Here is a 24,764-nt window from a genome sequence, read left to right on the forward strand (position 1 = left end):
AGGGACTTAAAGTGATGAAAACCTGGAGTTTCATAATGAGCTCTTCTCCTTCTGAAGATGGGGTTGCTGGGGTCCCCGCACAGGAAAAAGTCTGTGTGCTCTTGCTTGTCAAGAAGACCACATACGAAGATTTTAAGACCGTGAAGCATGCTGGCGTCCTCAATACTGAGCTGTGACTATATGAAAACTACTCCCTTTAGGAAATGCCATTTACCAACTTAAGAGGCCAGCTGCAGATTACAATTCCCAAAAGAATACAAACTTGCCTGGTCGGTCTGAATAGACTGATTAGGAGGAACTCCAATGTGAAGTGTTGGAGTATTGCAGAGCTAGGACCTAATTACAAATTGTTATCCTCCTTTGTGTGTGACCTAATGTCCCTGAGAGTACCACTTGGAACCCTTTGAAACGCACTGGCCTAAACAGACCATGAGGTTTCACCAACCCCGAAGCCTCAGGCAGGAGTGTGAGACCTACAGCAGAGGTTTCTCCGCTGTGCTCTGACCGGCCTGTTCCATCTTTCCCCTAGTGTACTTGAAAAGTGTCTTGATTTATAATTCCGTTTGTTTTGCTCCTACAAATCTTAATGAAACTGCTCCCATGTTGTGACGTGGTGTTTGGGGAAACAGGAAACTGTATTCCTGGGCCATAGTTGTTCCTAGCTGACTCAAGAATAAACTCTCTATTACCCTTCATCTAAAGTGAGAGTTATGTTTTTGTGTGGCTACAGCACGTCGCTGGAGGAGACGGTCACATGTCCTGGAGTTATTGCGGAGTTAGAGGCTCCTCCCCATAAAGACCGAGAGCCGGGGCTGTGAGAGGGTTGGCAACCGGGTAATCTGCACCTGGTTCTCACCTCACAGACATCGGGGTCTGGTAATTTTGTAAGGGAGAAAGAGGGGCCTGTTCTAAAACTTTAGGGCTACAAATGAAGAAGTTGAGGCTACCTGGTTTGGCTACTAATGGGTCCTTTCACACCAGTTCATTTACAGCAAGGAACTCACTTCTCTTTCAGAGGTTCGTAGGTCATTAGAATTCACTTTGCGGTGATGTTATCACAGGAATTAACTCTTACTGGACAGATTTGAGTTGGGAGCCTTTTAATTTAATCTATTTTAGTGTACAGTTTTATTAAGATCATAAGTATCATTACATTTTCATCTTTTTTTCATAATATTAATGTTTTTCAAGCCAGTTTTAGATGGCCTGATCTACTTACATATCTATTATTTATCATCTGGATTACTGTATGTATTCTTATAAAGACTATTTTATATTTAAAATATTTATGAAATGTACTATGTGGCAGCAGTATTAACCAGGACCACTTTCCTTTGTAAAATCATTTGCTGGACCATAATCTTTGCAAAGGCAGAACTTGGTGCACTTTATCCAGGGCTAGGCAACCCCTCATGGTGCTCCTTATATGTGTGCAGAGAGTAACTTCCTCCTCCTCACACTACTGTGTGACAGGGGGCCTGTTACAAATCCCTTCCACAGAGGAGAGTGCTGGTTAGTTTGAGTCACCTGGGAAGAAGGACTCTCAGTTGAGGGGTTACCTCCATCAGATTGGCTGTGGGCATGTCTGTGGGGCATTTTCTTGATGAATACCTCCATCAGATTGGCTGTGGCATGTCTGTGGGGCATTTTCTTGATGAATACCTCCATCAGATTGTCTGTGGGCATGTCTGTGGGGCATTTTCTTGATGAATGATTGATGCGGGAGGGCCAGCTCCCAGTGGGTGACACCACCCCTGGGCAGGTGGGCTGGGTTGTGTAAGAAAGTAAACTAAGCAAGCCTTTAGGCAGATTCCCTGTGATCTCTGCTCCAGGTTCCTGCTTGAGTTTCCGGCCTGAATTCTCTCAGTGAGGGACTGTGTGTGACCTGGAAGTGTAAGTCAAATGGCCTCTTCCTTCCCAGGCTGCTTTTGGTCCTGATGTTTATCACACCAGAGAAAACAAACTAGGATGATGGGCAAGAAGATAGAGTTTAGATGACTTGCCCAAGGGCAGCAGTTATTGGGTGGAAAGATAGATTCAACTGCAGATATTCTAATAACCACGTGTTCTTGGGATGATTTGAAAGACACCCATAAACACTGTAGTCACTGAAGATAGACCATAGGTCACCTGCCCTGGGACATGTGGGAAAGAGAAATCACTAACGATGGTATTGGAACAGCAGAGTGCGTCGGATCACCCACTTGGGATGTGTGGAAGCCTAGATCTGCTGCCTCTTGCTATGTGAATCTTGAATGAATGGGCACAGTGCCTGGATGGCCATCCCCAAATGTGGTCAGTTGCAATCTGAAGACTTTAATTTAAAAAGAAAACGGACACTGATTGCCAGAGGTACTTCAATAAGGGAGAAAAAGCAAGAAAAATTGCATTCTTTTTAGAATAAGCTTTTCTATCAGCCAAACCATGGAGCATTAGTTCTGGCTGGAAGGAGCTTGTGCAGCTCCATGCAAGCTAGTCACCATATGGTCAGTGCTATGACTGTGCGCAAGTGGCCTAGGGACTTGGGGAAACTGCCAAGGTATTTAATACACAGTACATCTGATCCCTGTGGAGACACTTGGGTAGCAGCCTTCCAGCCCTGACTTCAGAGAGCCCCATCTGCACAACTGGGGCCCCAGGCCCACAGAGGGCTCCTGGAGTCTCGGGACAGGCTTAAACATCCTAGTAAGTGGTTTTGTGTTTAGAATGTCCTAATAACAATCACTTCGCACACCTCTGCCCATGTCTACTCCTGTATTTACTTGGAGTTAGGATTATGTTAATTTAGTGAGAAAACGCTTACTATCTTAAGATAACTGGGGATATTGGTTGGCAGTAACAACTGTTTATAACAACAGCAAAGTACTATTAATACATATGTAAATGCCATGTGATTGTTGGGGAGAATTTTTAAAATTTGCCATGTGTGGAAAAGGAAATAGGCCCAGGATAATGTGACTATGTCTAAATTCTGTTTCTCAGTTTTTAGCAGTATTAATACACATGTAAATGCCATGTGATTGTTGGGGAGAATTTTTAAAATTTGCCATGTGTGGAAAAGGAAATAGGCCCAGGATAATGTGACTATGTCTAAATTCTATTTCTCAGTTTTTAGCAGTATTTTAATATTCATTTATGCTTTTAATATTTATTTATTTATTTTACAAGACAGTGTTTATCTGTGTAGCCCTGGCTGTCCTGGAACTCACTCTGTAGACCAGGCTGGCCTTGAACTCAGAGATCCACCTACCTTGGCTTCCCAAGTGCTGGAATTAAAGGAGTGTGCTACTATCACCAGGCTAGTTTTATTATCCACATCTAGAAGCATACGTTTTATGCAAAAAATTTCATATCTCTTTATGGCTTACACAGGGGGGTCTCACCTGGTGTTCCCTCCCAACTTGCCTGTCCACTAGTCTGAACAACTGCCTTTAAAACATGTTCTTTGTGCTTGTCTCTGTGTGTCCTTAGTTATGAAACTGTTTTTTGTTTGTTTTCTAGTCTATAACCTGGAAAGTTACAAGGATTAGACAGTATGTGAACAGAGACTATGGGAAGCCAGGAAGAAAATGTGGGGCCACGGGTTCTAAATGTTCCTGTGCTGGCCTTGATAACACAGTGGAGACATCCCAGCATGGGGCGTTCTCCACTTTCTAAGTTTCTATGCCAAGGTAAGTTCTAGAGATTACGTATTTCAAAATGTCAAATATGAGTCATTATTTGGTATCATTTGGAAAAGCGGGTGTTACGTTTTCCCACTGCTTATAGACGTTGTTAGATCTACCAGTGTGGGGGGCTGTTCACTTGAGTGGCTACGGCCACAGATGGCTAGTATGATTGGATCTCACTGCAGGGGTAAACCACACTCTCGACTTAAAACACTATGACAAGAAGAAATGTCTCATTTACTAGTATTTCTCCATGGATCACACATTGATATAATGTTTTGAGTATGAATAATTTAAAGTATTAACAAAATTAATATAACATGTCTCTGTTTTTATCTGACCACTAAGAATTTTAAGTGTGTGTGTGGTTTACTGCATTTCTAATTGGTAACAAAGTTTTATGTAGCAGGACGCACACACAGCTCTTTACTTTCTGTTTATATAAAAACAACCACATAGGATGCCAGCAGGCAAAAGAACTACACATTCCATAGCACATGAGCTAAATAATTGTCCGGGTTTTTACAGTAACACTATAGGTTTGCAGACAACTATGGATACCTGCGGGTTTGTGTCTCTAAGCTCCACCCACATCCTTTCCTGGTGAGGCCTTCATTTTCTTTTGCCTCACCCTCAGATTTTGCCTAACCATCTCTCCAGGGCAGTGGTGGGTGAATGGCCTAAGTTTGAGTATCAGTATCACACTCCTGTATCTCCTCAGTCATGGTGCAACCCCGGCTGCAACCTGGTTGCAAGAAAGAGAAGTCCTGTTTCTGCCTGAGTGGCTGCGTTGTTGGAAAGTGACTGGGGAGTGAGGGTAACCAAACTTCCCTGGCAGTGAAGCCAAGTAGAAAACACAAGAAGAAATGGCGGCCTGAAAGCAGAGTTCGGATGATGACTCAGCATCATCTCAATTCAGGGATCCTTATTTCTGCAGGCACTCCTGGACTTTCCAGTCTCACACCCACTCTCTCCTTTAGCTGGCGCAGTTGGATTTGGGCTCTTTGTGTGTCCTCACCTGGATACACTGAGATGGATGCGTTTGCTGAGGACTCTTTAGAGAGCATTAACAGTTTTTCACATGAGTGCTAATTAAATCAGTACAATCCAACAGGAAAACAAAATCAATGGATGAATGTTTAAGTTGGTACTTTTTCTTAATTAGCTGCACTTCCTCCTAATTAAAAGTCTACTACTAGAACATAATCCACATGGTGATTTCTTCACCGAAAAAATTCCAAATTGCATAAGAAATATAATGGTATACACCTTTAGAAAAAAAGATTCCAATTTTTTTTCCTAAACATCAAAATTCTGGCTGAGTCCATTTGTCAATGTTCATTAGCTACATGGTCAATTTCCAGTTTGATTTAATTGTTTAAATAACTGTTAATAGTTTACTGTTGTCAAGATGTAGGAGTTTTACCAGAACCATTAATTAGTTACTTCAGGGAGTTTTATAAGTTTTATAAATTAATGCCCAGTTAATTTTTATTATCTCTGTGTTCTTTTTCCTTCAGCCATTTTCTGTGAATTAAGAACAGTAGCTGCTAATGCTATAGTGTGCTAACCCATGAAACTGAACTTTGCTTTCTGAATTTTAATTTTGGACCAGCCACTGATTTTATATTCTGAGCTCTGTGTCAACTTTGGATATGTATGTGTGTGTGTGTGTGTGTTCCATGTATATGTCTTCCTGTACTGTGCTGTGCCCATTATACAGAAGCTGTCTCTGCTGAGTGAGAACTTCAATTGTTCCAAGTACAACAGGCACCACAGAGTGTTAGACAAGACAGTTAGTTATGCCCGCAAGTCACAGCAAAAGAGGTTGCAACAAGTTCAGTCTTGTGCATTTACTTGGGTGAGGAGCTCAGTCTCTGCATTTAAAATATAAATTTATAACAATATTAGTAGTTTATAGTATTTAATATATTGGCAGATTTTTTGTAGACAACATAAAAAGTGTTAAAAAGCAGAGTTTCATTTATATAATAAAACTGTGTGTGCAGGATACTCTTAGTGACCACAGGAGTCTAAAACACATCCTGACAAAGCGGGAGGGAAATACTGTACAAGGATGAGTTTTGTGAGAGAAAACTTGGTGGGAAGAATTGCCTCCTGTTGGGACAGATACATTCAGCCAGACTTTCTTCAATGCATAGATTTGCTAGGCTGTCTTAATGCCCTCAGATCATTCAAAATATTTATTTTTAATTATACGTGTGTGTGGTGGGGTGGAGGTGGTATGTGAATCGAGTGTAGAGGCCTGTGGAAGCCAGAGGCAATAGATTCCCCTGGATCTGGAGTTGCAAGGTACCATGAGTCCGTGGAATGGAACTAGGGTCTTCTATAAGAGTAGTAAGTGCTCTTAACTACTCAGCCATCTCTCCAGCCCCTGCCCTCAAATCTTAATGCTCACAGTTTTCTTAGTATCTTACTGTAGAAAATTAAAGGTGTTGGGTAGTGCAGGTTCATTCAGGTATCATTGTCTCTTGGAATTTCTGCTTGAAGTCTCTCTCTCTGTGTATGTACGTGTGTGTGTGTGTGTGTGTGTGTGTGTGTGTGTGTGTGTGTGCATACACATGTGTGAGAGTGGAGGGGAAGAAGGAAAAAAGGAGAGACCTTAAAAACTTCTGTGAGTTCAAGGCCAGCCTGGTCTACAGAGCAAGTTTGAGGACAACCAAGGCTATACTGAGAAACCCTGTCTCTGAAAAACAAGACAAAACTAACAAAACAAAACAAAAAACAAAACAAACACTCATGGAGAAAGTTACCTTTCTTCTTTCCTCGGCAGCCTCCAGCTTTTTCTGGATCTCCTCCAGGGACAGGTCTTTCTTCTTTGGAGAAGCTAAGGTTCGTGGAGCTTCTGAGATGGGGGATGGCGGCTTCAAGATCAGCTCAAAAGCCTGGCCGGAGGCACGTTTGTTGATTTGCTTCACCTCCATGTCTATGGAAGGGACATTGAAGAATGGTAAGCGGGCGGTTGAATCAAGTGACTTCTTTAATGACTTGAGTCCAGCACTTGCACTTATTCTAGGAAATGGACACCAAGTGCTGCACAAAGATAATCAGCTCTGTCTTGTTTCCAACATACATGAATTCCCACAGCTCAACTGTGCAATAAACAGTATAGGTGTTTTTGTTGACATTTGTACATTCTGTTATTTGCAACAACAACATGGATAAACCTGGAGTGCATTGTATAAGAGAAAGCTAGGCACAGCATGACAAAGATTGCCTGTTCTCCAAAGTACAGAATGTAATGTGCCTGCCAAAGCTGATGAATACTGGGGCGATGTTGGTTAAATAGTACGAAATTTCAGCTAGACAATTAAAATATGTTCATAAGTGTCCTAGTGTGCTTTCTGTTGCTGTGACAAAACACCATGACCAAAAACAACTTTAGAGGAAAGGGTATATTTGGCTTACAATTCCACATCACCATCTGTCCCTGAGGGAAGCCAGGGCAGGGACTTAAGCAGAAACTTGGAGGCTGCAGCTGAAGCAGAGACCATGGAGGGACACTGCTCATCAGCTTCCTTTCCATGGATTGCCCAGCTTTGTTTTTCATACAATCCAAGACCATGGGTCACACTACCTACTCATAGCTGGCTGGACCCTCCTATATCAATCAAGAAAATTCCACATAGACGTGTGCACATGCCAATGTGATGGAGTCAATCTCCAATTGAGCTTCCCTCTTCCCAGGTGACTCTGGATTGTGTCAAGCTGACAAAAACCTCAACCAGTACAATGTGATCTATAGTGATAATAGTAACATATTGTGTTATTTTTACATTTAAAAATTATTAGAATATGTTCATTGTACAGAATTATGGGTGTGATTATGACTTTTTCAAATTTTGTCATCATGCATTTTGTTTATATTTGTCCCCCTATTACCCTCTCTTGTCTTTCTCTGTCTCCCTCTGGTTGGTCTCCTCCTTCCCAAATATCCCTGATGAGAATGTCTTTTGGTATGCTGTGAATATGTGTTGCTCTGATTTGGTTGATAAATAAAACGCTGATTGGCCAGTAGCCAGGCAGGAAGTATAGCATAGGTGGGATAAGCACAGAGAATTCTGGGAAGAGGAACGCTGAGTCAGGAGTCTCCAGCCAGACACAGAGGAAGCAAGATGTAAAGGCAGAACTGAGAAAAGGTACCAAGCCATATGGCTAAACATAAATTAGAATTATGGGTTAATTTAAATGTAAGAGCTAGTCAATAGTTAGCCTGAGCTAATGGCTGAGCAGTTTTAATTAATATAAGCCTCTGTGTGTTTACTTGGGTCCAAGTGGCGTCAGGGCCATGGGAGCTGGGCAGGACCAGGAAAACCTCAGCGACATATCCCTCCTCCTACTTTCACAACATATATGTTTATACATGCAGACATATGAAAGAAAATGAGATATGTGCGTTTCTGAATCTGATTTATTTTGCTAATAAAATGATCTCCAATTCCATCTATTCTTGCAAATGACAATTTTATTTTATTTTTATGATGGAATAAAACTCCATTTTGTCAGAGTCTAAGCATTTTTAATCTATTCTCTCTGATTGGGTTCTTGCCAGAAATACATGATAACACATGAGATAAGCATATGTTAACTAACTTGGTTTAGCCATTATGCAGTGCATATTGTATTTTAAAAAATGGGCACTGTAGGGCTGGAGAGGTGGCTCAGTGGTTAATAGCACTGGTTGCTCTTTCAGAGGTCCTGAGTTCAATTCCCAGCAACTACATAATGGCTCAGAACCATCTATAATGGGATCTGATGCCCTCTTCTGTTGTACAGACCTACAGGAAGACAGAGCACTTATATACATAAATAAATAAAACCTTTAAAAATGCACACTGTAAACACATACAATTTTAATTGTTAATTAAACAAAAGAGAACAGAAAATTGCCAGCCATGCTTATCATTGCCATGAGTACTAACAACAAGTAGATTACCAGACTTTCAAGTTTTAGTCATAATATGATTGATAGGCTTATTATTAGACTTTCATATATTAATCCTGTACTATCAATTATAATCTAAAATAATTTATAACATAAAACAGCAATAGGTAGTATTTCGAGGACATTTATAACTTCATAGCTCCCAATGTAGAAAAATCTGCTAATTTCTCTAAGACTTTATCTGTTGGTTTTCAGTTTTAGCTGAGTGCTTCGATTTGAGCCCCACACTACCACCCTTTAGGCTCAGTACACTGATCTTTGTTTGCAACCAGAAACTTCTTGGGATTAAGCCACTGCTTTGTGTCATTAATATTTCAAGTGTAGGTGTCTCCTGCAGACCCCTGGGGGATTCTCAAACACTCAATGGCCGAATCTCTTACTGTAATACATGACAGAGTACTTTCATTTGAGCTCAAGAAAGAGCACTTTGCATGATCTCTACCTTGCTTAGGTAATTACTATCAAGGCAAAAGATAAGGCCAAGTAAACACTTTGGAAATATGAAAGTTGCTACTGAGTTTTTTTGAAGTGGTGCATGAGTGATGTGGAGTTGTCTCTTCAACTTCAAACAGTTCGCACAGCTTTGCTTTCCTGCCTCTCAGTCCCAAAGCAGCAGAAACCATCCCAGTCCTTGTGTTCCAACAAATTGGAGCTCTCCTTGTGTCTTTTAAGACTCGTCTACAGAGCTCTGAGTCCCAGGAAGGCAAGGACCATGATGAATTCATCACTGAATCTCAGTGACAGCACAGATTTTACAGTCTCTTAAGAAGCACAACTGGATTCCTACTAACAACAACATCTGACAGATAGTACTGACCGATGTAGCTGATTTGTTGACTCAGTAGACTTACAGTTACTGGGCATGCTGCATGCATTCTAGTGGAAGTTTTGGTTGGAGATGGATTGGTTATGTGCACACAGAGACAGCTGCTTCTGGAAAGTTAATTAGCCCTTCTAATGTGTGTGTCATCCGAACAGCACCGGAAGAAGAATGACTCTGAGTTCTCAAATAGATTTTAAGGCACTTAAGACTGGGAGCCTGACCTTTACCTTCTTTATAATGGATCTTTACATATGTGGAAAGGCAGAATAACTGCGAGCCTCTCAGACATCAGGTAGATCTGGTACAGATAGCTGCCCTATTTTGATTACATTGGCCGAATTAGGTGAGATTGATACTAATAGTGTTGATAAGGACAGAACAGTTCCTGGGTATCTCTTAGGCATCAAGGTAAGACATGTAATACCCTCTGCCCCACATTCCTAGGAGGAGAGAGTAAATGATATTCCAAGCATCTAAGCATCCTCTTGCCTGGGGCCACACACACATTGGAAGATCCAGAGATGAAACCAAACTAACCTAATCACCATGAATTGGCACAAAGCAAACTTAAGAGGTTGCATGTCAATAAAGTCAACTGGCAGCCTGGCACAATGGTGCACGCCTTTAATCCTGGCATTTGAGAGTCAAAGGCAGGGGGATCTCTTGAGTTTGAGGCCAGCCTGTTCTGTACAGCAAGTTCCAGGATAGCCAGGGCTACATAGAGAGACCTTTTCTCAAATAACGAAACAACAACAACAACAACAACAACAACAACAACAACAACAAAATAACAACAAAATAACAAGCAAATCAAACACACAAACACAAAATAAAGTCATCGGTCATGCCGACTGTGGAGTGTTATTTAGCTTTCTTCAACAGGGTCTTATGTTCTCTAGGTTAACCTTGAACTTGCAATCCTCTTGCTTCAGTCTTCTGAGTGCTGGAATTTTAAGTCTGAACCATTATGGTGGCATGAAGTTATTTTCTACTTAATCCCTCTTTGCTTGTGACTTTAGTTAGAAGTAAATTTTTATGTATGAATTTGATCATCATTATTCGCTTGTTCACACTTACTCATAAAAATTACTCACAAAATAGTGATGATGGTAGATTTTCTACTTCTTGAATGATCTATGTAGAAAAGTGGTTTCTTGCAAATTAAGATCTAATGTAATTGTAGTTTAGTGTGTTTCATTATCTGAAAGGACGTCTTGTGGATTGTGACTTGCTGATGAGAATGCTGATGAGGATGTTGATAACAACAAGCCAGCCATGCTTTTTAAGAGACATTAATGTGCTGCTATTAGCACCAACTTCAAAGTGTTGCGAGCAATAAGCAATCAATAAAACCTAATGGCCAGACACAACAAATCAACACCGAGATCTATAAAATGCTCATCTAATTATGTTAGGAGCTCCGAGAGAGAAGTACATATACTCTGACTCCTGCCAATTAATTATGCAGCTAGAGGTGTCTCTGCTGCAGGCTGCTCACCATCGTAAGTGTAGATGTTGATGTTGCGAGGTTCCGGGTAGAAGCATGAGCAGATCAGTGACAGCATGGACAGCTCCTTCATTTTCTCCTTGTAGGCTGAAAGAGAAGATTCAAGGTTAGAATGCTCCGTTTTCTGAATTTCCTCTTAATGCCTCTCTAATTTTGAACAATAATTACAGCCTTCTGCAGAAGGCAGGCTGTTTGGCTTGCTTTCCCAGTGAATGAGAGATGTAAACAACTCTGATGCATATATTCATTCCTATAGAGGATGAGAAGTGCATATTATAGTAGGTTAGATAAATAGTGACAGAGAGTTAGATTTAAAAAAAAAAAAAAAAGGATTTGAGATCCAGCAGGAAGGCAGACAGTGAAACCAGTGAAAAAGCAAATAGACAAAATTAGCAGAGACAGGCGCATTCAATTAACGTATGTGTGAGTCTTTTGCACACCAGTTAAGATTCTCGGCGTTCATCCTGCATCACCACTACTCATTTGGGGATAGTCACAGAACTCAGCGGGAGAGTTGTTAAGCAGCTATGCCCTCCAGGGAACTTTGTTGCTGTTTTCTCTTAATCCCCAAATGCATTTTCTTATCTCACCTTCCATGCGCTGAGATCTGATCAGGATCTCCCTCCCACCGCAACACAGTCTGGGTACCAGCCTCACAGAGAAGCCGTGGATTAGACAGTGCTGGTCTCTCTCCTCACTCCTCCTCTCCACTGCATGTCCTCCTTTCTCCTCTATACTCCTGCCCTGGTAGACCTGGTGAGCAGCATCTCATAGCTACCACCAGGACAAGTGTCTCCAGACGGCAGAATTGGAACAAGAGGATGGGACACTCTGGCTTTTGGTGGTTATTTAATTAGTGATATTAATTAAAGAAAATGGCAGAAAAACGAGTATATTATACTGTATAAGTAGCTTGTGATAAGGAAATGGATGTCTATGGCCTCACAATGAAACCTGACATATAACATCTGTGTGCTGGTGGGATCTTTTAATCATCACTGGGGACTTTTAATCATCTAAAGGACAGTGTCTAGACCTTAGGGGAAGAAGGAATTCCTGAAAGATGAATTTAGACATTATTGGCAGATACATCTTCCATTGATGATCAGGAAGCAGATCCGACAGATGTTTTACCATGTCTAATACACAGACTGTGACCACATGTAACTGAGGAGAGGTATGAATGTAACCTAGCACACAATAGTAAATGTACCTAAAACCACACGAAATTTCTCTTTTTTTGTAACTCAACTGTGTGATCCCCAAGCCTGACTTCTACAGATGACACGTCACAGTCAAGAGGCTGACAAGGAATGATAAACTAAGAAGTTTCTAAGAGATTTTTAAGTCTACAGTCCACCTACTCAACTACTCCTTTTGTAAGTGAGGACGCCGAGTCTCACAGAGGCCAAAGTCACACATGACAAAGATGGAGTCTCTGGATCAAAGGCAGTAGAACAATCTCTATCAGAGTGGCCAAGGAGTCATCCAGACCTACATCTAGAATGAAGTCCAGAGGCCACAGGGATGTGTGTCTGAGACTAAGATCCCACCACATGCAAGGATCAACACAGTCAGTTTCATACAGTTCCACTTAGCATGTCCAGATGACCTGCTGAAGGAACGAATCTCTGCTAGCTTACTTCCTAAAAATGAAAACACAGTTTATTCTGTGCCACAGACATTTTTGACAATGCCCATTATGAGAAATTTTATTACTTTTTTTTTTTAGTTTCAGAAGGTTGAACCACACTTCTTGGTCTTGTTTCTTTTTGATTAGTCACTTACAAATATCTAAGAAGGTTTTCACATAGATGTTCAGTATGTATCTACCAGAGGATAGCGTATTTGACATTCCATAAACTGACTGAAAACAGTCTAGCCAGGCTTTGTATGTTAGGAGTGTTGCCTTTTTTGCCTTTTTTTTTTTTTTTTTTGGTAAGTGAATACAGTATGGTACTCAAAACATTTTATAAAGTGAAGTATACAGTTAGTCCTCCACATCTTTGGGTTGTGTACCCATGAATTCAACAGACCTCATATTGAATATATTTTAAATAAAAATGGCTTCTGCAATGGAATGCACTAACCATGAAATCAACCTTAGACTAGTACCATTCAAAGCTTCTTTCTGTGGAATATGTACACAGATGTTTCTCTTACTCCTTAAACATACAGTATAATGGCGATTTACATAGTGTCTACATTGTATTGGGTAATCAATAGATGGCATAAGGTATAGGACAGGACATGCATGAGTTCTAGACAAATACTATATCCTTTTAAATAAGGGACTTGAACATCTGCAATTTTTGTATTCCCTGGGGACCCTGGAAGTAATTTCCATGTACACTGAAGGATGACTGTATACCATATGCACATTATAGATTCAAATTTTACTAAGAAGTAGTCTAAACACAAAACTAAAAGATTTTCTAAGCCATAAAGAGGTATCAAGTTGAAGCTATAGAAGAACATACATTTGCACTAATCGCTCTTCATGTTTGTCATTAGTAACTTGGAAATGAACTTGAATAATTCTCAGTAAGATCTCCCAGCTAGTGAAGAGAAGGGAGTACAGACTGCCTGTGGCTGACACATTGGGAACCCTATGTATAATGAACAATAATCTACACTAATAATGGAATGATTTTTACCCTCTGTCCCCAAGGCCAGAGGAGAACCTTAACTCCTAATTTGGTGATATTTAGACATGAAGCCTTTGAGGATCAGACAGTAAAGTCCAGGTCTTCATGAATGGCCCTTGTAAAGGCCGGAGAGGTGGATCCATCTCTTTCTGTTGTGAAAACTCAGAAAAGCAACATTGTCTGCACCTTGGACTAGAACCCATACCAGATGCCCACCATGCTGCTGGCTAGCTCACAGACCTCTAGTCTCCAGAACTTTATTAAATCATATCTATTCTGTTGGCCAGAGCTAAAACACTGACTTCCGTTGGTTCTGTTATGTCCTAGGTGATCTGGGGAAGAGAAGCTGACCCTCTGTGGGTGATTTCTTTAACAGCATCCTTACTTTTCAGAACACTAATATTTTTTAAAGACAAAGTCTCACTATGTAGCTTTGGGCAGCCTGGAACTCACTGTGTAGAGTAGGCTGGCCTTGAACTCATAGATCCACCTTCCTCTGCCTCTGGGATTAAAGGCGTGTGTCAACATGGCCAGTTTCAGTACTAATTTTATCAACAGCCCTGGCTGGCCAGTGGCAGTCACTGTGTAGATTTTCACTTATGTGGGTTCCCTGAATCCCAGGGAACTCCACAGAACAAGTTGCAGCCACAAGGTGAGTTCTGGCTGTCTCCTTGTGGTAAATATACACCTGATGTTGAAGGGCCCCTTTCCACAGCGCCCCTGCCAGAACTTTCTACCAGGTAGCACTACCCCCTGAATTCTATTTGCTCACTCAGATTCTCCCCAAAGTTGGTCTTAATTCAGATCCCCTCTCCTAAGTACCCCCTCTCTTACGATGTTTCTCATTGTTCTCAGTGGTCTTATAATATCTCACTTACATACTGTCCAGGGTCTTTTGAGACTGTTTTTTAATATATAATTCTTGTTAGTTAAACTATACATCCTTTGAAGGTGCACACTGTCTTACTCATCGACAAAACAATTTAGAGAACAGTTCTGGAGAGATCAGAAAGTGGTTGCTCAATAAATTATAGTTGTCTTGGTCTGTGACTTTAAATCAATTTCCATTAACAAGTACTTAGGTTCGCCATCTATGGGCCGACGTTTCTGTGAAGTGGTCTAAAAGTACCCAAACATAGGAGAGCATTGCTGTCTGAGTCAGGGAGGCAGGGCATGGATATAAAGCAGACCAAGTCAGATGGAAATAGGAAAGGTCACCCGGGTGCAGACACGATGGAGAGAAGCTTTGAAGAACCCCCAGCCTGCTGCAGTGAGGTGAGGAATAAAGAAGGGCTTTGCAGTCGGGATTTTCAAACTAGCCAATAAAAATACAGGCCACTCAGTTAAGGCTTAAACAAGACATTGCCCAGGATGGACTAAACATCACCTGGTTTTTTTTTTTTTTTTTTCTGAAATTCCACTTTGAGTGTGTGTCTTAATCACTGAGGCAATGTTCCAGTCCTTTTGAAAGATTTTGATAAGTGTATGAGGTGATAATGTGTCTGTTGGCCACAAGTCCTGGTTTGTCTCCACAGTTCCAGTTTATGTCCCCTGGTAATGGTCCCTTTCAGTGCTAAAAGCCTCCTAGGTTAGATTTCAGTATCAGTTTAGAAGTAGGAAGCCACTAAACACACTGAAAGAAGTTATCCCCTCCCTCTCTCCCTCTCTCCCTCTCTCCCTCTCTCCCTCTCTCCCTCTCTCCCTCTCTCCCTCCCTCCCTCCCTCTCTCCTCCCATTTCTTTATGTATTTGTTTGGTGTGAATGCCAGTGTGCACACTGTGGTGTGCTTGTGTATGTCAGAAGACCACCTCTATCCATGGTTGGTCCTCATCTTTCGCTTTGTTTGAGACAGGATTTCCTGTTCATTTTTCCACTGACTATGCCAGGCTCGCTGGCCTCCGAATTTCTGGGAAAGCTCTGGTGTCAATCTCCTACTTCCCTGCAGGAGAAATGGGATTATAGATACGTGCTAGTGGCACTGTGTCTGGATTTTATAGGGTTTATGGGGATTTGAACTTAGGTCCTTGCACTTGTACAACAAACACTTTTACCTACTAAGCCATCCCTCCAGGTCCCCTCCTCCACCCCCGCTTTTTAAGAAAGACTTCTTTATTGCTCTTTTGTGCAGGAGACACATGAGGAAATAACAGAAGTTCAGGAGGTGATGTGGTGTAGCATAGCTTAGGAAATGTGCAGTACAGAGGGAACAAAGAAGGACCTCACAAGTTCATGAAAACAATTGCTAGGAAATAACTCAGTTTGGGACAAAGATCTACGATAACACAGAAGGAAGGGTAAATAGGGATTAAGGGAGACTTTCCATGCAAAATGTAACTAAGCTAAAGCTCACAGTTGAATGGGTTTGCTTGGAGAGGAATTGTGTGTGGGTTGATGTACTGAAACATAAATAATTCAAATGATTTTTAAAGCAACAACAATGACTCCCCAGCAAATACAAAGTTCTATGAGAAGCATGCTTATGATTTTGCTATTGGTATTACATCCATTAAATTGACAATAACATTTTCTTTTCTTGAATTTTGGAGTCAATGTACGTAAGTACTTTTACCATACCTCAAGGCCTGGTAGAATTGAATGCATCTTTGCAGAATGAGGGAGTTAATAGGTAATTCCATATATTCCTTTTCAGCAGTGGGTCGGCTAACTTAGCTATTAACTATTAATGTTTACAAATAAGTTCATTTGTCTAGTGAATTCATTTAAAGTTCAGCCCACACAAAGTATAATAATTATATAGTAATAGTCTCTTAGCCTAATGATGCATGAACACTAATTGTACTTTTTCCATTCTTCCAAATGGCTACAATGAACCATGAGTAATGGTGACAGTTGCTCTTTGTTGAGCACAAACAATGAACTGAGGCATCGGAGACACTTTCCTGTTTAACCAGTTTGGCAATGCCGAAAAAGGTCCGGTAAACAGTCCAGTTTAACAGTCCAGTTTATCGGTGAAGAGAGGTTCAGAGACGTGGGATAAGCTGTGAGTTCTGATGGATTCTAAAGGGCGATGCTTAGTTTTCATACTGGTCTGACTCTTTCCCGCCTTAAATGCTGCTTGGTGCTGTTCATCTCCCTCTCAATTGTTTTCCAGTTCTCTCTTTCTCCCCCTCCCTCCCTCCCTCCCTCCCTCCCTCCCTCCCTCCCTCCCTCCCTCCTTTCCTCAGTCTCTCCCTCCCTCCCTGCCTCCCTCAGTCTCCACCCCCTTCTGCTTCCTCTGGTGCTGGTATTGAACTCAGAGCCTTGTGTGAGCTAGGCAAGAGCTTCACCGTTGAGTTTCACACCCAGTCTCACTTTTCCAGCAGTTTGCTCAGGTGATTCGCTCTCATTTCCACTGTCAACCTGTTTCCAACGAGAAACTAATGAAACAAAAGACACAAACCTTTTCTTGTCGGCATTTCCGCCTTTACTTCCCACACCTAAGCCATTGATTACACAGCTAGAAACACAGCCGTCCCTCTGCCCTCTGTCCCCACCGAGGACTGGTTTGGGGATCCTCTGCAGACACCAGAATCTGAGGATTCTCAAGCCCTTTAAAGAAAGGGTGTAGTATTTGCCAGCTACCTCCCGGATGATTTCTAAAATGTATTTTATTTTTGAGATCATAATATCATCACAACATTTCTTTCTTCCCTGCAAACCCTCCCCCCCCATACCCATCCATGCTCTTTTTCAATTCATGGCCTCTTTTTCACTAATTGTTATTGCATGCATATATGTATATACAGCCTGTATAATGTTATATGTATGTGCATTTTTGTATGCTTTGAACCATCTCTCAATTATTTGCATATCTAATAATCTAACCATTATGATATGGTAGTAAATATTTGTTATGTGCTGTGGCCCGGAGAATACTGATATGAAGTATTAGTATACATGTGTTTAATACAGAGACCTGTTTATGTTTTTCATTTGTGATTGACTCTATTGATGCCAAATCAGAGGGCTGATTGGATATTTTTACAGAAAGACAATGCAGCACTTTTTGATGTATGGCTTGTCTATGGGTAATAAATATTGGTATAGAAATAGCTGGAAACTCCAGTAACAATTTTGCAAAAGAATACATGGATTTAGTAATCAGCTACAATTTTGTTTTAGATTATAGCATCATGGAGGTTATTTTACTTTAGAAAACACAACGTGAGCATATAAAGATTTCTCCCATTTATCTAAACCTATATACCACAAACTCTAGGCTTTACTCATGCTTCCAAATACATCTTAACTGTGCATGTGTCTTACTTTAAGTAGAAAATAATATACATAATTCATGATGTTATACTCCATTATTTTTTTAAAGATCCAAACAATTAGAAGTAAATGGCTTAAAAATTTTCAATTTTCCACTTCGTTTGGCTTATGTGGGAGTAGCCATTAATATGACATTTAATACATATCATTTTGTTGTTATGTAATTTGGAATTGGCAGCATTATAGAGATTCCTTCTAGATATTCATCCTGGGCAAAATTTTATCTGAGTCCTTACTTTTGGCTAATATTCAATGAGAAAAAGGAATAATGTGTCTTAGATTTCCTGCTAACATATGAAAGATGGTATAGAAAGTGCTGGAAATGTCATGTGTTAACATGCTACTTTCGTAGACAATATCTCCTTTAAAAATATTTCTTCTTAAGGCATAGTGCATATATAGTTAAGATGTATTTGAAAGCCTGAGTTGAGAGCTCAGAGTTTGTGATAAATGTTTAGAAGAATGAGAGAAATACTTATTTGTGTATGCTTACTGGGCACACTGGCATTCATTTCCCCCCTAAGTGTCATTTTATTGGTCTTGTGTGGTAAATTATTTTGCAATGATTTCAATCACCGCCCCACCAGATATATGAATATCCAGCATTTTATTTTTAATGATGGCTTGCCTTGTAAGAATTCAGTTCACAAAACCATAATACCTAGGGGTCATTTAATAAGAGCTCTAAGCATAACTTAATAGGAACCTTTTCCTCTTCCTCTATCACACTATAGACAGAGAGGAAAGCATGATCTCCCTATTTTAAGGGTATTGAAGTGAGATCCAGAAAGGAAACTGAGCTTTGAGTTAGGGAGAGCCAGAGATCAGAACCCAGAAGTCCCCAATCTCTATTTTTTGTTCTTGATGGCAGTCAGGGCTCAATTACTCAGAGGACTCCATGGCTGGCCCTCGCTCCAGGCTGGCTGAAGAGTGCCCAGGGTCAGCCTGCATACTTCCTGGTTCTTTCCTTGTGCTTGTTCTGGGGGTGATCATGTCAGTCTAGTAGCGGAGGGTCTCTTGTAAGTCCTAAACAGTCCATTTGGATTCAACCTGAATTTGGATTCCAGTTTCTTAGGAAGCTCTCTGGGGACAAAGGACAAAACGAGACACTACAGAATGTAAAATCAAGGACTCTTGTACCTTGTTTTATAGCAATTGGATGTCCTGGTTTCTTTCTAATAGAAAGAACAAAAAGTCTTTGACTGAGACTTACTAATTTATATAAATAGTTGACAAAACACTGCTTTTTAAAAGAATGGTACTGTCACCTCCATGCAAAAGAGTCTTTAGGTACTTAACAAGGGACCCAGGTTCCCCTTACAGTCTGTGCAGCTTGTTCCAAATATTTACTTCATTTGTTTTTTTCCCTTTGAGGTGGGGTCTCACTATGTAGGCCAGGCTGGCCTGAAATTCACTATGTAGATCAGGCTGGTCTCAGAGATCCTCCTGCCTCAGCCCCCAGAGTGCAGGGATTAAAGGTGTGCAGTACTAAATTTGACTCAAGACAACAGACAATGAGAAAAACACTGCCCTCTGCTGGCTGGTTCTGAAAAGACCTGAGACTCAACTCCAGCTGTTACAAGCAGCTACACTCCTGTTTCCGACAGCCTATTTCTTCCCCTTACTCAGGTCTTCTCATAGGTAGGAATCAGCCACCTGCTAGTAGTTTTCTTTGACTATTTTAAAATTCTTGCACATTTCAGCTCCTGCTGCTTATTTTAACTAGATTGGGCCCAGTCTGTGTTCAGCCGTTTGTCCCCTAAGTCAAGGTTGAATTATTTACTCTTCACTCAGATGTACCATTTCATTGAAGAATATGTGTTACTTGTGTATTTATTTTTAAGATGGAGTCTCATGTATCCTTAGGCATTCCTTGAACTCACTTTGCAGCCAAAGATGATCTTGAGCCTCTGCCCCTATCTTTCAAATGCCAGGATTATGGGAGTGTGTCACCAGGTCTAGTTTATATGGTATTGGAGATCTGATCCAAAGCTTAGTTCAGGCTAAGCAAGGACGGTACCAACTGAGCTACACACCCAGGTCCTTATTTAAGAAGATTTAGAAGCTCCCTGTGCTGTTTAAAGACAAAATAGATAGGGCCTGAGGGGGTGCTTTAGTTGGTGAAGCATCTACTGTGTGAGCCTGAGGACGCTAGTTCAGCTCTCCAGTGTTTACACCTGTAACTCTAACGCTCAGGGGTGTGTGCATGTGCAGAGGCTGGGAGGGTGGGACAAAGATAGCTGGATCCCTGAAGGCCATTCAGCCAGGCAGCCAAGCCCAGCTGACAGCTTCAGACTCACTGAGAAACTCTGCCTCAGAAATAAATGTGGGAAGTAATCAAGGAAAGTTCCTTGACACTGACCCCTGGTCTACACAAGCATGTCTGCTCATGTGCATACATATCTACATGAACAAGTGCACTAACTATTCTAACAGGTACATATACCACACTATACCACACATGCACAGAAACAGACTAGTATGAATTTGCTTAAGATACTTCTGGCAGACAGCATTAATTTAAATTGGGAGCATTCATCAATAGTTTTATCGATGAATATGTAACTGAAGATGTAACACTAAAAAAGAAAACCAAGTAATCCCCAAATTTAAAGACCAATTTTTAACATCTTAGAAAAACATTGATATGAGGTAATGTTTCTAGATATTTCTGCTGGGATGATGTAATGTTAATTAGTTTAGTGTAAAATTAGATTCAGTTCGCATTCATTGTACCATCTCTACCCCCAGGAATTATGGTCTCCAAAGCCAGAGAGGTTTTAAAAGACCTCATATTTTGACCAGTCAAGGCCTTCCAGTTCTCTTTGCAGGTTAAAGCTCTTTTGTCTCTTTTAAGAGAGTCAAAGCAGTGTTACCCATCACTGGGAATTAAAAAAGCACCTCAAGCTCTTAAATTTCAATTCACTGGATTCTTGGCACCAGCAATAGCGACAAGGGAAAGAAACGGGCCGAGCTGAATCAGTTCTTACCCACAGTGCAACAGAAGCAGTAAACTCTATCACTTGGGAACCTCACAGTTCTCTTGGCTCATTACAGTTCCTGCAGGGTTTCGTGAAAACTTTGTACATGGCGGGAGAGTTGGCCCTTAAACCTCCCCCAATGAGAGAAAGATCTTAAGGTTCATGGAGGCTAAGCCGCACTGTGACTTAAAGAAATCTTAGAAGCACTTTATTCTGCTTGTGTGCCGAGATATTATCACCAAGTCTAATTGTGAGCACTGAAGGATTCCTTCCACCTTAATCCCTAGATGCTGCTAGGAAGTAGTGACTGTGCTTGGATAAAGAGAGATGCGAATCCACGTAGAACACCGGGAAGGAGGTTCTCCAGCAGCTTGTGTGGTAAGCTCTAGCAGTTCTAGTTCGATTTATTTCCTCTGTCAGTTTGAACATCTCCTGAAAGGTCAATGCGTATTTCTAGAAGTACTTGCACGTAAGTCTCTCCTTGATCTGGTATGAAGTACCAATACATTTGAATGGCTTCATGTCACTGTTTCAGTTCTGAGTATACCTTTAAAAAAATCTATGCCTTGAGATCTGCTTTCACAAAGATACCAAGGGAAAGACAGAGAAAAGTGTATCTGCTGAAGATAGACTTGCATTTATGTATTTTTCCTTGATAAAAAATTCACTTTGTGATTTATTTTCCTTAGGTTTGGGCATGCATTATGCAGATTTTATAGGTGTTTATATTTGAAATCCTTTTTTGGGAAAGAAAAATCTATGCTATAGCCAGGTGTGGTGGTGAATCTCTTTGATCCTAGTACTCTGTGAGTCTGAGGCCAGACTGGTCTACACAGAGATTCCAGACCAGTCAGGGTAACATCGTGAGATCTGTCTCAACATCAAAAAAGATCCATGCCATGTATACTAGTGTTAATATCAACTGTAAATGAAAAATATTTTAATTTGGTATTATTGCCAAATAATACTTGTAATGTTTCCACCAAATAGAATTCTTGTCCGGGTAGTGGTATTTAAATTGTAGTTACAGCAGTTTTGTTTACTTCTGATTAATAGAAAGTAACTATTTCAGGCATATGCCGCAGAAACTTTATGTGGGAACCTCATTTTGCCTGTTTCTCCAAACATAAGAGAAACACTACAGTCTCTGTTGACACAGAACTTACTCAACAGTGTCCTAGCAGCCGGATCTCCAAGTCACACTCCTTACAGTTTATGCTAGTCGGTCATTGAAGAAGTGTGTGTTAAGTGTTTACACATGTATGCTATATTTATGTAAACGAAGTGCAACAGTCAGGGAAGATTTTTCTGAATGAAAGCAAGTCCTATGAGTCTGGCAGTCACAGTGATGTCTACACTCCATGGCTATTCTGTGTTCAAAGAGAACACAATGACTGCACATATGAACAAATCAAGCAGGAAATACGGATGCCGTCAAGGGTTATAACTATCTTGTTCTACAAATGACTTCAGGAATTTTATGATAAAGTATTATATACTTGGCAAAAGTAAATGTTCTCAGCACACTCAAAGGTAAGCATGGGCAGGGAGTTATGTTAGTTTTTTTTTCCATTTCCCAGTGTACACATACGTTAAAATATCCCATTGAATCACAAATATACACATGCATTTTATTTGTTAATTCTGTCTTAATGAAGTTGAGAAAAAATACAATTGAAATTTAAAGACAGGGCCAGTTTTGCCAGCAGTTAGATTTTGTTTGCTGGCACTATGACAAATGTAGCGTTTCTATTCTTTCCATGCCAACTCTCACCATCACGCCTTCGGTTGTGAATGATGCACATGACACAGGGAAGATAGTGCTGCTGAGGACTGGACTTGGTTTACTTGAAATGGTCAGCTGATTATTCCTGAAACAATGCAGGAAAACTGAAAAGACTTAGGAGCAACTGTGCTTTTCTGCAGGTGGCTTCCTAAGCGCAGTTAACCTGAGCGATAACAGTAAGGATCCCGGTGAGGTCAGGTTCTTTTTGTGTCTCCGAGAAACATGTTGTGAGGAGTTTGATTTATTTTGGTTATTGCATTTTCATTTTTCTCCCTTTTTAAGAACTGGTTGACTCAGGTTGGTAAGTATTCACTCTAAAGAGTTATTTTAAACTCATTGATATAGAGAAGCACAGATTATTGACAAGTCCGCACTTGGTTTCACGCAGTTAAAATCACCAGTCATAACAGTCCGGACTTGACGCAACAGAGAAAATTGCCTAATGATGATCTCATACTATAGATAAGGAAACTAGACCCCACAGCATTTGCGGCTCACCCTGGGCTCCTCCCTTGCTTTGGGGGTGGTGGTTAGTGTGCTGCGAGGAGGGTGTAGCAGCAGGAACAGGGTGGGAAACAAATGGGAGATGTGACGGCTACAGAAAGGTAAGCCTCTAAAGAAATCCGTGATTTGACATCTGACTCTCCCGTTTTTAAATCTGCTCGTGTGTTTTTGGTGTTGAATAATAAAAATGATTTCCTTTCTTAGTGGCACACCTTTGTAGTAAATAACATCCTCCAGAGAACTTGGGGGAGACTTTCAAAGGAGTCACGTGCTGCAGTCTGTCCTGGGAAGTGAAAGTCATCTCTGACGATGATGACGAAGACTAGCGCCTTCGTGGGCGTGGTGTTTGGAGGATGCATCCAGGTGGTGCTCAGTGCTGCTTCTGGCCATCACAATGTCCACGCACATTTGCTATTTCCACGGTCTCCACTTACAAAGCTTTCACAAAAAAGGCATTCCTTTTTAGTTTTATACCTGTATGGAATGTGTTCCCACTCTTTCAAGTGAAATTATGCTGCTCATATAGGTCTGGATTGATTTTTTTTGTTGTTGCAGATAGGAAGATAAACTGTGAGATACTATGTGTATTAAATGAACTTTAAGAAATTTTCAGACTTCAAATTCCTTACCCTCCCCCCCCCTTTTTTGTTCTTGGGACCAAGCTCTACATCTATAGACTCAAATGTCTGCATACCTTGGACATTTCGCGTCACCTCTCTGTATCCTACTGGCTGTCATATATAGGTGGTTTTTAAATACTCAATGGATTTTAAGATGAGGTAACTTTCCCATTACATACACTTGGTTTTCTGAAGTAAAGACATCCTTTATCTACCTTATATTAGACAAATTATTTTATGACATCTCATATTAAAGAAAAAACAAGTATAACCTTCATATTTCTGTCTTATAATGTTTCTTTTTTTTCTGGACCTTTGCATTTCATAATAGCTGTGTGTATGTGTGATAGTGTGAGTATTATCTAATGCAACAAATGCTTCAGGAAGCAAGCTAGGTCTCTGATTGCAAATTGTTAAAACCTCAGAGCAAATTCCACTCTTCCCCATGCTCCATGAAAGGTCTATTTTTGGCTTCATATATTCTTCCTCACAGGCAGAAAGTGATACATAAAACATAAGCCTTTTGCATGCCATCTGGATCCCTCTCTGAGAGTCATTCTTACACTATGACGATTCCATGCTGGCATAATTGGATGGCAAGATCAGGATGGCCTATGGATTTTACTTTCTTTAAGGCAGCAAATACTACGTTCATTGGTTATAAACACAATAAAAATAGAATTAAGCATTTGATCTGCATAGATAAATATGAATTGGAATTTGGCATGGTAATGTGCTATTATAAAAATGCCACCAGTTGGTGATGCTTGAAGCCAAAGACACAATGTTTGTTCATCTTTAGGTTCTATTCACTCTGGATTTATTTATGCTAACTATTTTTCACAAAAGTAGGATTTTCATTGGCATACAGCTCATACTTTTGAAATTTAGCCAAATTATAATAGGTTGAGTGGGCAGAAGGTCTACCAAGTAGGATGTGGTGACCATTTGTAAATGTCATGTAGCTCCCAAAGCTAAGCATGTAT

General features: G+C 40.6%; 1 protein-coding gene and 1 long non-coding RNA gene across 2 annotated transcripts in view; one reads left to right on the forward strand and one right to left on the reverse strand.

Moving 5' to 3' along the window:
* The window catches only part of Stmn2 (stathmin 2), a 54,218-nt gene that overhangs the window by 14,013 nt on the left and 15,441 nt on the right, over nt 1-24,764 (reverse strand). The window contains exons 2-3 of the mRNA XM_059255671.1: nt 10,956-11,051; nt 6,443-6,615 (exon numbers count right to left, since the gene is read on the reverse strand). Coding sequence (XP_059111654.1) covers nt 6,443-6,615; nt 10,956-11,051 — 269 coding nt within the window. The remainder of the gene's footprint in view (nt 1-6,442; nt 6,616-10,955; nt 11,052-24,764) is intronic.
* LOC131904579 (uncharacterized) overlaps nt 23,152-24,764 on the forward strand; it is a 41,400-nt gene continuing 39,787 nt past the window's right edge. The window contains exon 1 of the long non-coding RNA XR_009377764.1: nt 23,152-23,259. This is a non-coding gene — a long non-coding RNA (uncharacterized LOC131904579). The remainder of the gene's footprint in view (nt 23,260-24,764) is intronic.

The sequence above is a fragment of the Peromyscus eremicus genome, chromosome 2, assembly GCF_949786415.1.
Source record: "Peromyscus eremicus chromosome 2, PerEre_H2_v1, whole genome shotgun sequence".
In the NCBI taxonomy this organism is placed as follows: domain Eukaryota; kingdom Metazoa; phylum Chordata; class Mammalia; order Rodentia; family Cricetidae; genus Peromyscus; species Peromyscus eremicus.